Below are 18,232 nucleotides of genomic sequence, written 5' to 3' on the forward strand. Positions count from 1 at the left end.
ATAATGTATGTACTGCGGGTCATTATATCTCCAAAAATATTATCACATAGGAGGTTTTGTCCCTGCAACGACGATATGCATGTTTTAAGTGGGAGTTTCCAGTTTGCTTGCAGTCTACTAAAAAAATCTGCAAAAGTTGCAGCAAGGACAAATGGATATCGGACCATCAGTGCAGAACTTCAGTGCCGGAATGATAGGTTCCAAAGTGTGCTGCATGTTTTCATTTATACGATTATTTTTGTTTACGCTTGTTGTGTTCTAGATCAGTGAAAAGTTATCTGTTTGGTAATTGCGGTGTATTTGTATAATTTTACTGACAACAATCAAGGTGAAATTTAACACAATGTCTGCGTACTGTGAATAAGAAAAAAAAGGTGAAATATATCCAAATTTTGCATTATTAGATTGTACATATATTCATATTATGAGAGATTATTACATGCTGAATCAGATTGATTGACATGACTGTGTACATATTTGCCAACCAGTTTTCGTTATAGAAAACTTTTACTCGTGAAAGTAACTAGATATTACCAAAATAACCCTAAAAATACTTGAGTAGAGATATCTAATGCAGGACGAGAGGTACTAAACATGACAATGTATGTACTGTTTATTACCAGGGCTTATAAATCTGTATTTAAGTTTCCGCAAAATCATTAAAGTTGACAGTGGACTTAAAGTTACAAGCGCATTTAGGTAACTCATAGGTAACTCTGGCATAACAGAAAACGGCTATAAGGGAGATACACGCTTCTGGCTTATTATAGATGGTTCCGTTTGTAATCACTGTAGTAGCAAACTGTTACGAAAATCTGAGGCACTGTTACCAAACTTTCCATACATCTGCAAAAACATACCATCAATTACAAACATTTGAACTCGTGAACAATTCCATCACCTTAAGAATCTGAAGGGGAAAAAGAAAAAGAAGAAAAAAACAGATTTTCTTTCAGTAAGCTAATTTGTAGTTTGCAAAGAGTTAAAGTATTTTAATTATATCTATAGCACCTCAAGTTTTACTTAACATATGAACCATCTATCTGTTAGGTCATTGGCATAGAGGTTGGTTGGATCCTCAAATAGTACCATTAGAGTTTATGAATTTATAAGGAAATAGCAAAAGCCAATGGTGGCACCAGAATTAGGCATAATAGGCAAGATAATGAGTGAGGTAGTTTGCCATTGCTTTGCTCAGTCTGATCACGGAAACATGGATTTTGATTCTGATCATCTTGTATGTATTATACGCGAACCTTTTCTTGAGCCCAATTTTTACGGAGTGAGGAGTAAGGAGAGAGCACTGCCGGTTCCGGTTTTACTGCCAACTGGAAGGAAATTAAATCTGAATCGAATCGATAATATGATCGATCAATACGAATATTCTAAACATTTATTATCTTACGCCAACAACTGTGTCACACATACATTATTTAACATTATATAACATTTCTCGATGTGAATCTTGTTCCTAGCATGAATTACCGTATTTCACGGCATAATCGTCGCACTTTTTATACCAAAATTTTCAAAAAAATTGTAGGGTGCGACCATTATACGATGTATATTTAATACCAGTATTTGTATTACTCAAAAAAATGTATTTATAACTAAATTGTATTTGATACAAATTTAAGTTGCATGTAATACTTGCGTTTATACATCAAAATAATTAAAATAGTCTAAAACAAAATTCATAATTTTTCGCAACAATTCGGCGAACGTTTTTCCAACCTGAAAATAAAAATGAACGTATTAAGTTAATTGTCATTAATTTGAGTATTAAAGTTAAAATATTACACTTGCAAAAAGTTATCGCTTTGTTGTGAAATGCGGACTTACCGGTACGCAATTTATTCCAAATCTTCGGTGTCGCTATCGCAGGTTTCGCTATCTGATGCGCCATCCTCGCCTTTGTTAATACCAGTATCAGATTCTTCGTCTCCCTGCCACACTGCGTCATCTTCGGAACCGTCTAGTGCATTGGAAATCCCAGTCCTTTTGAAGCTCTTGGAGACTAGTTCAGGTGGTATAAGATCCCAACTCTTCTTCACCCACGAGCATAACAAGTCCAAGGGTGGACGCCTGATATTTCCGGCGGGCGTCAATTGCTGATCGCCGCTCATCATCCACTCGTTGTAAAATCGACGTAAGTGGTCTTTAAAGGGTTTATTAACACATACGTCTAGTGGCTGCAAAGCAGATGTTAGGCCACCAGGAATGACGTATCTGTCGTGTCTTATTTGTAGTGAGAATTTGCTTCACTTCGTTCACGAGGTGACCTCGGAAACTATCTAAAACAAGCAGAGCTGGTTGTTTTAGTAGTGCACCAGGTCTTCTATTCCACACAGTTTTAACCCAGTCCAGCATGAGTTCTACGTCCATCCAACCCTTTGGTTGCACTCGTACATGAATTCCACGGGGAAACTGTATATTCTTAGGCATCGTTTTCCTCTAGAAAATGATTTAAGGCGGCAACTTTCTCCCGTCAGCTGTAATGGCTGGCATTGCCGTGCATCGCAACTTCTCACTACCGCTGGTTTTCATTAATACACTCCGTGATCCTTTTAGCGCAATAGTGCTGTTGCGAGGCATATAAAAAAAGATTGGAGTCTGATCGGCATTACCGATTTGAGAAAGCAAGTACGAAGTTTCCTTGCGCAAACGTATGACAAATCGGTGAAAATTTACAATCTTGTCCGTGTAATCAGCAGGCAACTTTTGGCTTAGTGTTGTTCTCCTTCGCACTGACAGATTGTGTCGTCGCATGAACCCCTTAATCCACCCACGAGTCGCCTTAAACTGAGTTACCGGTATGTTGTGTTTGCTCGCTACCTCCTGTCCCTTAATTTGTAACATTTCATACGATACACTGCAGCCATTGTTACGTATTTCACTGATGTACCTAAACACTTCTTCGTCAATTATAGGAAACTTCCCTGTTTTAGGACCTCTAAACGCGCGTGTAGAAGGGTTTGTGCTTTTTAGCTTGTTTTTTTACTTTCCGCCAGTCACGCACCAACTTTTCACTCGCTGAAAATTTTCTTTCTGCAGCTCTGTTCCCGTGCTGTTCAGCGAAGACAATTAGGCTTAGCTTGAAGCCCGCGGAATAGTTTCTATATTTACCCATAATCGCTTATAAATGCTTCACACGTTAATGTTTTGCGATATAAATGACTTTCCGTAATTGTTCACTATTAAAACAAATTATTTCTGCAAACACCCAAAACACAAATTAAAAACTTAAATTCTCACGCACACATGTCTACAGTAATCACGTAAATCTGAAACAAATAAATGCATCTGTGATCTGTCCATTCCAGAGCAGCCAATACTGTTAGGCAGCAAGGAAGCATGCAGCAATTTATCAGTTTAGCTCGCTGGTTGCGACACTCTACTGCGCTTGCGCAAAGCTCGCAAATCGGAGCTCTAGCTAGCGCGGTGTAGATCTACTGTATAGTTGACTGTATTCCGAGACGTCAGTAACAAACATTCATTTTTTTCAATTTCTTTTAAACATACGGTAATTAGGTTAATATTTCTTCCCAGTTATTGATGATTTTACATTACAGTACTGACGAGTTTATAAAGTAAAACTTTAATAGCATTGGATAATAATTATCTTGACTGCTTGGATAAAAGTTTTCATCCCATGCCCGGACACTTATGACGTAGTAGTAAGATAAGAGTCTAGCGATGACAACTGAGACATCGTAAATAATTCGGCTGAATAATTCCGTGGAAATCTGCGTTATCGTCTTGGATTTCACTTCGTGCGCAATAACACAGGAGCCGGCCCCATGGTGTAGGGGTAGCGTGCTTGCCTCTTACACGGAGGCCTCGGGTTCAATTCACGACCGGGTCAGGGAATTTTACCTGTATCTGAGGGCTGGTTCGAGGTCCACTCAACCTACCTACCCGGTATTTCCTGGAGACGTTGCCGATAAGCGATAACTTACAGCCTTACGTATTTCAAATGGGAACTCATAATATGTAGGTGGTGAATAAATAGTACACTGTCTCGCGACCACGTTGTCAAACTGCCGATAGCCAACCGCTAAGCCATGCGTCGTACATATACCGGTATTATTTATTTATATGTTGTGCAACATGTCGCAAACGTGACTGTGTTGCCAAATTGCCCATAAACCATACAATATTTAAATTGCGCATTCATGTGCAACTTACGTTGCAGTTCCATTTACCTTTTAACCAGATTAGTGAACAAAATTTGGACGTGCGACGATTATGTAATTAAAGGTTTAAAGTCCGATTTTTGTATTGAAAATAAAGGATGCGACGATTACGCGGTGGCGACGATTATGCCGTGAAATACGGTATATAGTTTGGCTTTGCTGTGTAAACAAAACAACAGTATTAAAAATTAAAATTCAGGAAACTCAATCGTCAAAAATTACCAGTGTTTCGCCCAGAGTGCAGCATGGGCTCATCCGTTGGATACCGCACCTTTTCCAAGACAATGGCTGGCTAGCACGCCGGTAGCAAAAAGGTGCGGTATCCAACTGATGAGCCCATGCTGCACTCTGGGCGAAACACTGGTAATTTTTGACGATTGAGTTTCCTGAATTTTAATTTTAGCTATCTCAATTGGAAACCGTATTTTGGTCAACAACAGTATTAGTTTGTAAAGTGTGTGCCAGATGTCGCACAGCAATGCATAAGCGATTCATAGTTTGTGTTTCAAAGGTTGCCTATACGCATGCCAAAGATAACCGAGGTCTACCGATTCAGCACTAGGGAGGTCAGGGCTCAAGAAAAGGTTCGCATATAGTACTGTGATTCAAAACTGAGTTATTCTGATGAAATATTAGTGATGATATCACCAAGATATAATACCCAATCAGATCTTTTATAGCTTTATATGGTAATAACAGAAAAACACTTAAACTTTTCAATGCTATGTGCTGTGATCGTGGCACTGACAGTTTCCAGTGGCCAGTGCTAAACACCACTATTGTATCTTTCAGTATACAGCTTCCTTTAAGATATTGTATTGTTTCTTTGAGAGCTGAATCCATTTCCGACACATGCAGTCATGTTACAAGAGTCTGAGGAAACACTTAAAATGTTCTTGCAGTCTTTTGCCTAGAGAAAGAAAGGAATACAACTTCATGAGATGTACTCCGCCAAGCATAACTGACCAGGTCAAGTCAAGTCAAGCCAGATACATCAAGTAGCATGATTTTTGCAAGAAATAAACTTGATAAACTACAAGATGGTGACTTTTAAAAATATTTCTATTATTGAATATGATTGTGAGTTTATAATGCATGAAACAGAGTGTAAGAAACAATGATGTCAACAAATTATAATACCCAGTCAGATCCTTTATTAGTTACTTTATTGCCAACAGCTGTTGCTACAGGTGTTGGCAATAAAAGTAAGCATGAAGACAATGAGAATGGCTAGGAAACAAGGCGATTTTCATCTTGTGATTCATTATTTTATTGTAGTAACAGTGGCTTTCACAAAACCTTTGGTAATGAACTGTGCTGAAGTTTCTTATGAATATCTTACTCCATACAATGAACTACAGAAATGAATTAAGAGACTGGTACGTAATAATACACTTAGCCCTTAACCCATTTGCCTCACATTTAAATACCATAGGATTCACTAAGAAATCACATTTAAGTACCGCTCTACGGCCGTCATCACACTATTATTTAGAAAATCATACAAAACCAACCAGAAAATATTCCTTTCTGAAAATTTGCATGCATGATAAAGTAATAAACTTTCCAATGCCGGTATTTTAGTACGTCTGCTGGGTGTGGTACACCTCAAAACATTCTTCTAAGTGAAGAGCTACGCCACACTTTTTGCACTGCTGTTATTTGCATCACTTTCCATGTCATCAGAACTATTATACGCATCACTAGTACTCGAACTAAGGACTTCAGGGTCTATTTCTTCGTCGCAAGCATCACTCAATAAAACACTATCTATTAGCTTCTGTATTCCTTCTTCATCAACACCAGCACATCTGCTTGACACCATGATGGCAACTGACAAGAGCGAAATAATATGAAAAAAGATTCTCTTATCTCTTGTTCCGGAAGTGAGTGAAAACCTGGTGAAAGGGAAAAAACCGAAGCCACATGAGTAAACTTCAGCTCAGAATGCATACAAGTGGCATCTGTGGGTTAGTGACTGAACTACATGGATTGATGTACAGCCGTGCATCGCCGCGAGCAGAGCTCGTCATTTGATTCATATGCCACGAATAACTATGACTAGCTAAGGTTGTCAAATGATGCGATTGGGTTAAAGGGTTAAATGTTCTTCTAAAACAGAAGTATCTAGATAGAAGATACGTACACATTCATATGTATGGCTCATAGTTACCTCAGTTAGTAAATGATTCTGTTGTTTGAGTCGAGCTAAAATATCGTGCATTGGCGGACTGGAATGATGCACAGCTAAATTCATATGTAGAGGAAGTCCCCCTCTTTCCCAGCTGTCAGTAAGCGTTGCTAAATGTCTGTTCACTTCAAGCACACGGGCTCTCTGCAATTCCAATCGTTCCTGTTGTGCTTCAGTCCAGTGCTCCTGTAGAGGTAACATCATGCTAGAAATTACTTTCAAATATTCTTTATAAATGTTGCATTAATAGCACAAACAGTTTCAAACAAGCACAATATATCAATTAGTTGCATGCAACAAACCACAAGAAAGAAAAAGGATTGTTCAAAACATAACATATACTGATGAGTGAAAATGCACCCCCCTTCAGTAGAACTTAAACCAATATACTGTAGCAGTGGTCCGCAAACTTTTTATGTCCCCCACCCTTCTGGAACATAAAATTTCTAGTGCCCTCTTCATTCTTCCTTCCTTTGCACTTGTATTTGGACTATAATAATGTTTATACTTGAAGATGTTCTGTTTGTCTGAAAGACAGATACCCCATTGCTTTTCCTTTAAAGTACACAAAATATCAACAGTTCTAGGAAAAATAATCCTGTATTTGTATTATTCAAGGTAGCAAAGATTTAATATTTCAACTAACTCTGAAACATTAATGGTTACATGTACTAGTCTAAAGTTTCACAGGCAACAGGCCGTTGTTGACTGAATTATCGAAGCAATGAGGTCATCCCTGGTTCTTTACAAGAATGCTGGTAAAGCCTTGTTTCATATAATATTCTTGATATTTACACACTAAGGTTTGCATTTTACACTTAACATTACAGGCGAGAGCAGAAGCAGATGTGGAAGGCCCCACTTTATAGACCACTCAACTATAGTATTTCATGAATTGTAGAGTTTAGGAGTGGTTGGTAACCACTATAGACAAAAAAGCTGTAAAATATGAATCTCTGTACATGAACCCCATTAGAAAACACAAAATCAAGATTTGAAAAATAAATTATATGCTTTTATAATTTGCTTGTATGTCAATCATACATGTTAGAAAATATATCTTGTTACTGCTATATAGAAAATTGACTGATCAGCATTACAAATATATTATGGGCATGCCCAACCCATCTTTACCCAAGTTAATACCACAAACTTGTTTAGACATGTTTTAGCTAAAGATTATTTTGTTGTAGTAGTAGTAGTAATAGTAGTAGTATCTGATGATTCATACCATATGAGATCCCATTCTTCCTAAATATTTCATCTTTTCTTGTACAGCAGCTACCTGCTTCAAATACCATTCTCTGGTCCTCTCCACAGCTTGCAAACCCTGCATGAGGATGTCTTTTTCTTGTTCTATCTGCTTCATTCTCTTCAGCTACAAAACACAAAATGACAACATTGGTTACAAGATAACAGATCAATTCTTATAAGTTACCCCAATCACTTATACTAGTTTGAAAACAAAGAAATCAACTTCCTACTTCAGTTCTTGCTATCTAATACTGAATTCAACCCACTAAAAATGCATACTGCACTGGGATAAGTGGCTCAGATAGTAAAAGTACTTGCCTTCTGGCCCAAGTTGGCAGGTTCAATCTCCAGATCCAAAAGACCTAGAAAGCTAAAATTAGGAACATATGACCATCTTTTGCCCTTAGAGGTGCACTAAGAAAGGATTTTTCAAAATTCAGCTTCTAACCTAGACTTAACCCCTTTGCCACAATAGCATAGGCTAGCATAGCCAAAAATTGAATTTACCATGCAAGGACGAGATAAAGCTCATTTCAAGTCTCATGATGTGAGGGACAAATCTCAGTACTATCTGCGCACCTTTTAGTGATAGATTTACACCCTAGTGCTGAATCGGTCAACTTCAGTTATCTTCGAGATTCGTACTGGCAACCTTTGAAACACAAACTAAGAAACGCTTATGATCGCTGTGCGACATCATTCGTACACTTTACGTACTCGTACTGTTGTTGTTTACACAGCAAAGCCGAACTATAGAATTCATGCTAGGAACACATTTCGCATCGAGAAATGTTATATAGTATCATATATTGTGTGTGTGACACAGTTGTTGGCGTAAGATAATAAAGGTTTAGAAAATTCATATCGATCGATCATATTATCGATTCAATTCAGATTTCATTTCCATTCAGTTGGCAGTATTACCGGAACCGGCAGTGCTCCCTCCTTACTCCTCAACCCAGTACAAAAATCTATCACTAAAAAGTGAGCTTACAGTATGTCCTTTAGGGACACCAAAAACCATGTTTTAAGGCCCTAAAGCCAAACATTTCAGATACGGCACCATGCTACCACCACTCAAAAGTGCTGAGAGCAGGTGTTTATAGATGCATGAACGAAACAATCAGAATCATTACAACTTCCAAATGGACAGATTGTGTAAGACATGCAGAAAGACTGCAGGAAGAAAATATTATTCTGTGAGAGAATTGCATGGTGCTCATATCATTTCATTAGCTGAAGGAGGTCTCACAGACTGAAACATGATTTAATACATATATTGATATCTTACTAAGTACTGAATGGTGGAAATATAAAAAATTCCAATTAAAGGAAATATTATATTATCACTTACAGCAGTACAATCAAACGTATTTCTACATTCTTTCCAACAGCTTTTATTAGTCATACATTTCTTTCCTTTTATCTCTCACTAGCAAGATACCCATGCTTTGCTACAGTATTTTACTGAAATTTATAATTGAATGCTTAACATTTTATATATAATCCACCAAAACTCGCGATCTGATGGCAAAGTTCCTCCCATTTTTAAATCTTTCTTTCCAGCAATCGATTTCGTACTTCCCAGGCTAGCTCCAGGTGTTCCGCCCGGTGAGTTGGGTCCCTAAATCTTAGCCATCTTTTCCTACAAGCATTTTTAATATGGATCAAATCCTTCAGCAGATCCGGCGTGGTGTCGTCTTGGGTGCCTTGGCGGTACTGAACCCGCGGCCAGTCTGTATTCATAGTCATTACCTGGCCAGGACCCATTTCCAGCGCGGTCCACACATTTTGACGAGTCCAGAACATTATTATTATTATTATTATTAATATTACTATTAGGGTGGGTGATATTAGTTGAATTTAGGTTATTATTATTGATGTTCTGGACCCCGCAGCAAGATGCAAGACCGCTACTTGGCAGTAAATTACATTGCTGACAATGTGAACAGCACCATTGTCGCGCGTAGGCAAGTGCTCGGGATTTCTGGTGATACGAATGATACCCTTCCGTGCATTACTGACCTTATTGTAGAGGTGAACAATTGCACAGTCAATATCATTCCTATCTTTTATTTCAAATGTGTTTCAATTTTTATTTATATGCCAGGAAAATCTACTATAATCTAACTTTTAAGTTCTCCAAAAGAAAAGATGGCTCTTGAAAATGAATCCAGGAAAGATTTAAAATGATCAGTTTATGATCAGAATTACGTGCATTATGAACAGTAAAATCAATTGGTCTTAACTCTTTTTTTCACCCCACCACCATAAAGTATTGTAGTTCCCCCCCCAAAAGGCATGTTTTTTATGTTTAAAGGAGATTCCAAATACCAATGTTCATGTCTGTTACCTTCAGTTTTGAGATGTAAGTATCCCCATAAAAATGCACTTTTTTCACTTCCTTTCACACTCCCCCCCACTTAAGTGAATTTTCCAGGGAAAAATACTTGTTTCTTTATTAGCAAAGTATCTTCTAAATACCAATTTCACAACTAACATCTTCAGTTTTTGAAATATGTGTCCTCATAAAAGGAATTCAACTCCTTTTCACCCCCGCCCCCCAAGATGATTTTTCCCCAAAAATGTGTTTTTCTTCCTTGCTTTTAAAGGAGATCCAAATACCAATTGTCACGCCTGCAACCTCTTTTGTTTTTGAGATAATAGTATCTTCATACAAATAATTCAACTAATTTTTCAATTAACAAAATAGAAAAAAACCAAAACAAATTTTTGCGAAATATAAAAAATATAACCGATCATCATAGAGTTTCTTATAGAACTCCGTTGGATGAATTTGGCTTAATGCAGCTCAGTACATGTAGAATATTAGTCCAACAGATATTTCTTTACAAGACAGTTAATGGAATATTAGATAACCAACAGTTTCTCAAAAGAATCAACTTCAGTACCAAGAGGGTAACTGTACGTTTGAGACGAATACATTACTACCCCTTCTCAAGCACCTCATCATAAAAGTTCACCTGTTGTAAAAATGTGAAGTACATAACGGAATATCTTCAGACATCAAAAATGTTAAAACAATATTTTATCAAAATTATTCATTTATTGGAAGAAATCAATTCAGCACTCTTATATGACGTATGTAATGCCACTATTATTTTACCAATGTATGTGTGTTTGTTTACTATTCTTATGAATATTTTTTTTTCTGCTAATTTGTTTTCTTCTACTTTAACTTTGATATTTTATGTGTTTGTATTTTATTGAAAATATGTTTAAATTATTCTTAATTTAGTCATGGCAATATTGGTTTATCAATTGTTATATATTATTTTGTATATATAGGTACCATTTATATATTGAACTAGCTGATAGCTACGGAATTCTACATTATATACAGAATTTTAGGTTAGGCAGTGTACACGTTCTGAGCAAGATTGTATTAAATTGCATAGCTCTTAACGTTACCCCAGAAACGCGACTGGGAAGTCACCAAACGTCTTTTCTCGTATGAAGACTGGGTTAGGAAATTTTAATTGTAAAAGTAGGCCTGCTTGCCTACTTTCAGTCACAATCAGGTAAAAGTAGGCCTGCTTGCCTACTTTCAGTCACAATCAGGTTGGGGAGTTTTCATTATAATGGCAGACACTCACTCTCCACCTGACTTTTTATATCCTCAGAAAGACTGTCTTAGTGGATTTCCCAACTGAAATTAACACAGGTCATTACAATGACGTCAGTAGGAATGGCACGATTAAAAGCAATGCTTTCATATAAAATACTTCATCAAATGAAAAATCACACATTCTCACTTTTAACAAACAGTACTACGCTGCCGATCTAACAGCCCAAAGTTCCAGAGCTGGAATGATCAAGCCGCAGACAGCCGTGATCCTTCAACACTGTTCGTCTTTTTTCGGTGGAGGGCTCTAATAATGGAGAGTCCCAGAGCAAAACCTACGCCCTTTTACTAAACTGTTTCCTAGGAGTGCCCGATGAATCGGAAAATCTCAAGTCACTACACTGGCTGCAGAATAATCTGACTTGGAGGCAAATTTTTCCTCCAAGCCAGAGGAGAAAACCCCTCTTCACTGCTAATTTTGGAATAAAATTAATGTAGAATTTAATGAAAGTGAAGAGGAAGAAGCTTTTCTTAAGAAATGGCTCTTTTCAGGGTTGAATTTTGAGTTATTTAGTGAATTGTGGTGCTATAATTTGGAATAGGCCCGAATTGTAATTCTAGACCAGGTCATACTACTACTAAGGGAGCCTCTACCTTAAGTGTTCACACTGCTCATTCAAAACATCGTGTCAGAGTAGGGATCAGATAGCTGGAGTACTATGATGAACCAGTGTGTTACGCACCAGCACAATCAGAACATGTATGAACCAAAGGAATGGCATGCTAAAGAAGAAAATTTTCCAACCCCCAGCTATTTCTCGCCAGTATTCAGTCAGGCTGTTAAACTCTGTACACAGCAGTAGTCCCATCTATCGGAGTTGAATGGCAGCATAAGAGACAAAGAACATCACAACAAACAATGGTCAATGTAATGTTATTGTTGATCTATGTTATGTGCTTTTGATATTGTAGGCCTTCACATTTAGTTTTCTTCCAACTCTGAAATACCACTGTTATCATAATCGGTATGGTGAAACTGATAAAACACAAATGATTATAAATTGAATTATCTATAACATTTATTATGTAGTAGTTTCGATAGGACCAATAACATTAGTATTTAAAAATTAAATTGTCGGCGCCTTCCCCTAAACTACAATTTCATTCAGGGTGAATAAAATTGTTTATAGCTTAGACTGTAGTTCCTTATTCTCCGACTCTATATACCAATTTTTATTAAATTCTGTTAACCCATTTTCTCGTGGCTCGGTGTTGATATGGACTTACCAACAAAAATACAAATTCATGAATATCTGTGTTATCATAGCCAGTATGGTAAAAATGTATAAGACAAATGATCGGAAATTTAATTCTATATAACTTTAGTTATGCAATATTTATCGATAGGACCACTAATAATATAAATATTTGAGAATTAAATTTTAGGCCTTCCCCTGAACTACCATTTCACTCAGCGTGAATAAAATGATTTATAGCCTAGATTGTAGAGGCTCATCCCCCGACTTTACATACCAATGTTCGTTAAATTATCTTCAGCCGTTTTCTCGTGATGCGTGTACATACATACATACATACATACATACATTATAGAAAAGTAAAAAGTGCATTTCCTTGTTACTGTGGACATGGCCGACAGAGAAATACCATTCTTTTCAAATTCTGAGCAATGTACAGACAAAACTCTTATTTTATATATATAGATGTATTTTGTACCATCCATTGTAATTGGGAATATACCCTGTTAAGAATGTATTAACTTAATAAATAAATACATAAATAAATAAATAGTAAATTCTCTCCACCCCGCTTTAAGTGGATTTCCAAAAACAAACAATACATATTTCTTTATTTTTAAAGGAGATTCCAAATATCAAATTTCAAGTCTGTAACATCTTCAGTTTTTGAGATATCAGTATCCTAATATCCAAGCTTTCAATGCATCTTTAGTACCCAATACCACCAGAGGTACCAAGACCGGCCGATTGGGTTTCGAATTGATGTTGTGAATTAAATATAGATATTGGTGGTTGTCTTGAACAGACTTTTAGCGAGGTACCTCCATGGCTAGTTTCGCAACTGGATATACACCTAGATATACTCCGTGGACCAAAGGTGAATACGAGTTCCTCCGTTTATCGGAGGTATTTCCAGAACTTCATTCACCAGTATCCAGCTGCGAGACATATCTTCACGGTTGGTTCTAAAATCGGAGAAAATGTTGGTTGCTCTTTCATCACCAATGATACAGGTATGAAGAACTCACTTCCAAGTGTATGAAGTGTGTATACAGCAGAGTTTTACGCCATCTTAGAAGCTCTGCAGTTTACACTGAGTGACAAAAGAAACCATTTTCTCATGTGTACCGACTCGTTAAGTTCTCTACAGTCTATTGAAACCTGTTTCTCACAACACCCACTGGTCCAGCGGGTTCATTACCTCTTAGCCAGGTTAAGTGATGATGGCATCAGGATCACGTTCCCGTGGCTTCCAAGCCATGTTGGTATTGCAGGAAATGAACTTGCGGATAAAGTTGCAAAGGAAGCGGTACTTTTACCTCCAAGACCTATGAATGTACCTGCTAAAGATATTTGTTCTCAGCTACGTCAAACCATCTTGGCGCCCTGGGAATCGGAGTGGCTAGCTATCCAAACTTCCAACAAGCTGAGAGCAATTAAGAAGACAACTATCGTGTTGAGGTCCTCTTTCCAGCCTTCCCAGAGAGAGGCCATAGTATCGTGTAGGCTGAGAATAACGGACGATCCACGCACTGTTACCTCCAAAAAGAGGGAAGACCCTCCCAGTGTGTTCTTGTGGTACCGACTTCACCGTGGTCCACATCCTCAGAGTGCGCCGATCTCTCTGGCCCAAGACTGAGTCTCGGCCAACAGGAAACACTCAAACGCATATTAGCTGATGACTCTACTACTACTGCTGATCTTGTCATCTGCTTTATGTGTGACAGTGGATTATTCAAAGGTATTGATTCGTTAGTGAACTTTTTGGCTTAATACAATACTTTTTGTTTAATTTTGTACTTCATTTCTAAATTCCTTTTCATTTTATTTTACATTTCTTTTCCACTAAATTTGTTCAGAGAGGATGAATACCTTGTACTTCCTCTTAAAACAAAAATCTCCACCACCAATTGTGACTAACTGTAAAAACAAGGGGGTCTGTCGTTATTGTTACCGTGGTTTGGTGGATTAGCAGAGGTGAAAGAAGGTGCCGGGGTGAATGGGTCTAACTACAAGGCCGAGATATGAATTAAAATTGCATTAAAGGTTATATTATCGAAAATAGCAAAACTTAACAATATTCACATAGAATTTCAAAGTTTAACAAATAACAGACAATCACGTACAAGACCAGGAAAAGCCAAGATTTAGAGGCAATTTAACAATCTGGACTTCAAGCCCCAAGTTTTACAATTCCTGAGCTCTCAGCTCACAAACACATATATACCACAGGGCAGAAATCCCCAAATAATATGGAGCACTTGATCCCACCAAGCAATGTCAAGCCTCCTAGATGCACATTTCCAATACTTAAAAGAGCTGACCCGCTCTCAGTTTTCCAAGCCTATGAAAGGCAATACCAGGCTCGACCCTAAATTTCCATCAAGGCACAACTTACACAACATGAAACGGGGGTATCTTGTACCCAGCCTACTGGGCCTTAGTAGAAAAATACTAGGTTAAGTTAATGGCCCAAAATGCAAAATGAATGGAGGCATGAATTTGCACTCCTACATGAAACTTCTTAAAACCTAAGAGGCACTAGGCCGATGAAACAGGGGCTATTCCCAAACTATGGAGGTGACTCGTATACTGAATAAATGTAACACATTAAGGACTAGAAGAAAATCGGTGACAAAAACGTAGTCGCCTCAAATCAAAGTGAAGGGGAGCTCGAGAGGGTAAAGCACTCTCCATCCCCGATTTACAGTTAAAGATATATGAAGTTTTTACATAAACAAGAAGAAATTTACATTTATAAGAGATAGGTTACATGGTAAAAGTTTCGGACCTTCCCCGCGGGTTAAACTGCTGAGCTAGCACGAAATAAAGATGTTAATTGGCCATTACCTTACTGAAAAACTGCTGCCTGAAGAAAGAGGCGCTTCTCCCCTCCTGCTACACATTCGTACACTAAGTTAGATGTTGATGAAGTGGCCGAGAGACAAGAAAATCAGCAGTTTTTATACCCTTGGGGAAGATTCGAGACCTTTCATGAATAATTAAGCCACACCTACAAGCATTTATTGGTTACAGTACACAGTTACACACAAAATCGAAGAAGAAGAAGAAGAAGAAGAAGGACACGATTGGTCAAAAATTAATTACAGAAATAATTGATTGGCTAACTTCAAAACTGGCGGAAAGAAAAGATTAATATTGCCAACCCACAAATGAAAGAACGAAATTTAGTAATAAGAAAACTTATGAGTACAAAATATCTTCGAGAAAGTTCCCTCACTTCGCACCAGGGTGCATGATCATAGTTTTTTAGTAGAGACATCTATGAGACAATGTCCAAACTTCTTGATAAATAGTAAACAAAAACACGACAAAATTAACACAGTGACATCTTGAGAGCAAAAGTTTAAGTAGATCCAGTTTTAAGTTCAGTTTCTCCTGTAGAGGAGTACTTTAAGGCGGAAAATTCAAATGTGTGGCGTAGAGGTGTACCAGCCGGTACAGTTATAATGAAACTCTAACCTGAATGTGAGTGGAAGTAGGAAAGGGGGCCTGTCATTATAATGAAAACTGCCTGACCCAGACCTAACATGAGATGTACGGCGACCTTCCCGTAGTGTTTCTTGGGTAACACTAAGAGCAATGTAATCTAATAAAATTTTACAACATGAATAGTATTTTGCCTAAGATTAAGTATACAATATAGAATTCCATAGCAAAGCATGGGTACATGAGCTAGTTGGTTATGAAAGCAAATACGCAGGTTTTTAAGACTTGGTGTCAAACAAGAGTAAATGAGGATCAACATCAATACAAAATGCTGAAATCAGCTCTCAAATATGCATAAACAGAGCAAAGAACCACCACCATCAAAAACTGTATGACCTGCTTGACGGTGGTGCAAATGGAATCTATCACCATGTGAAATCTCACTGAGCTGCTGAGGATATTGGACACGTCCTACAGATTAAAAATTCTAACAACCAACTTCTTAAGAGTCAACAGCCATATTACACCAGTTGAGAGACTACTTCAAAATAATGTACAATGAAGAGTTTACCCGTGCACCTACACTAAGCAGTGACAATGGCTGGACCTACTCCATCCGTTACAGTAGAAAAGGTATCAGAAGGTGCGAGTAAGATGAAGAATAGCAAAGCAACAGGACCAGATGATATCATCAGAAGCTTGGAAGACAAAGGAGCTGAAATCCTTGGAGCACTCTTCATAGTTATCACTGGTGAGGGCTGCTTACCTGAAACCTAGCAGACCAGTACCACAATCCCCATTTGGAAGAGTAAAGGAGATGTCGGCAATGTTCCAACTATCACCCAATCTGCCACACAATTAAAATCTTGAAAATCTTTGGGAATAGACTGCACAGTAAAAGTTTCCAGTAATCAGTGCAGATTTGTCAATGGACTCAGCACAACAGATGGAACTCAAGCAGCCCACCTGCTTATAGAAAAGCACAGGGAAAACAACCAACCCCTACACCCGGTATTTATGGATCTAGAAAAGGCATTGGACAGAGCAATGAATGACCTCATCTGGAAAGGACTTCATAATCATGGTGTCCCCAGAAGCATGTGAAATACATTCACATTACAAGTGTGGTGTGTTGTCCGAATGGAACTTCACCTATTTTTCCAATCACAGTTGGAAAATAAATGAAATGGCGTATGGGAGTCCAGCAAGGACGTGCATTCTCATCCCTTCTGTTCATCCTGTCCATAGACACAGTAACAACTGACATACATCTTGCTTGTTGTTTAAAGGCACCCAATATCTAGGTAATTGGCCCAGATGACATCCAGAAACCATGGACAATCTTACAAGCTGATGAAGTGTTTCTTACCAATAGACACCTTCAGACTACAGAGGACTAGACTGTGAGCTGGAAAGATCATTTGAGCATAAATGGCTGCCAAATGAACATAAAAAAACAAAACATTTGCAATAGGGTGCACAGACCTATGGTACAATCAACATAAAAGGCCATAACCTCACAAAAACTACAAAATTTAAATACCGCGATTCACTAAAACATTGGATGGCGAGACCCTTATAGATAATGCTGCATGGCAAAAATGGTGTCAAGCCACTGGAGTGCTAATGGCTATTCAATTCCATACAATGTTATAAAATCATTTATAACATTTTATTATTCTTAGGACCGGTTTCAATGCTGGTGTGAATCATTATCAGCCATAAAATAAGAAAAACATACAATGACAAGGTTACAAAAACAATGCATAAAGTGCTATGCAACAAAGTACCTAATCATCTGAAAGGGAAAGTTTACAAGTCCACGATTTACTCAGTGTTGGCCAGCCACAACAAAGCATGAGCAAGCCTACCATGCAATGGAGATGATAATGTTGCATTGGTCCTTAGGTTTCACGAGGTTTGACCACGTTGAGAATGTAAGAAAGACAAAAATGGGAGTGGTAGCTATTAAGGACAAAATGTGAGCAACGCAGCTCCAGTGATATGGACATATCACCCAAAGCAACAGGGTTGCCCGTAACTGCATAAAGAAACAGAGAACATTCAAGTGACACGCCTAAAGTCCGAAGATGGCCCTTGAGAGGAAGAAGTGGTGATCATCAACCCAACAAGCGAACCCTACACCATTGCAGGATATACGCTAAGAAGAAGAAAACCAACAACATTATTACAGTGCGTAGTTTACCATGAATATCATCATTTCAGCATGTGACAATGGAGCCCAGGCTCTGAAACGCGTTGTGAGGAATATTCAATAAAAATTGTGACTGGTAACAGA

At 37.9% G+C, this 18,232-nt stretch overlaps 1 protein-coding gene across 4 annotated transcripts in view; it reads right to left on the reverse strand.

Annotated features, from left to right (window-relative positions):
• LOC136873761 (suppressor APC domain-containing protein 2) overlaps positions 1–18,232 on the reverse strand; it is a 68,466-nt gene that overhangs the window by 16,126 nt on the left and 34,108 nt on the right. For 3 of the 4 annotated variants that reach the window (XM_067146949.2, XM_067146950.2, XM_067146951.2), the window contains exons 5-6: positions 7,619–7,765; positions 6,370–6,573 (exon numbers count right to left, since the gene is read on the reverse strand). In XM_067146949.2, the coding sequence (XP_067003050.1) occupies positions 6,370–6,573; positions 7,619–7,765 (351 nt within the window). Of the gene's footprint in view, positions 1–5,781; positions 6,095–6,369; positions 6,574–7,618; positions 7,766–18,232 lie in introns of those variants that run through there. The other variant, XM_067146952.2, reaches the window with a different exon arrangement.

The sequence above is a fragment of the Anabrus simplex genome, chromosome 5 (genome assembly GCF_040414725.1).
Source record: "Anabrus simplex isolate iqAnaSimp1 chromosome 5, ASM4041472v1, whole genome shotgun sequence".
Taxonomy (NCBI): domain Eukaryota; kingdom Metazoa; phylum Arthropoda; class Insecta; order Orthoptera; family Tettigoniidae; genus Anabrus; species Anabrus simplex.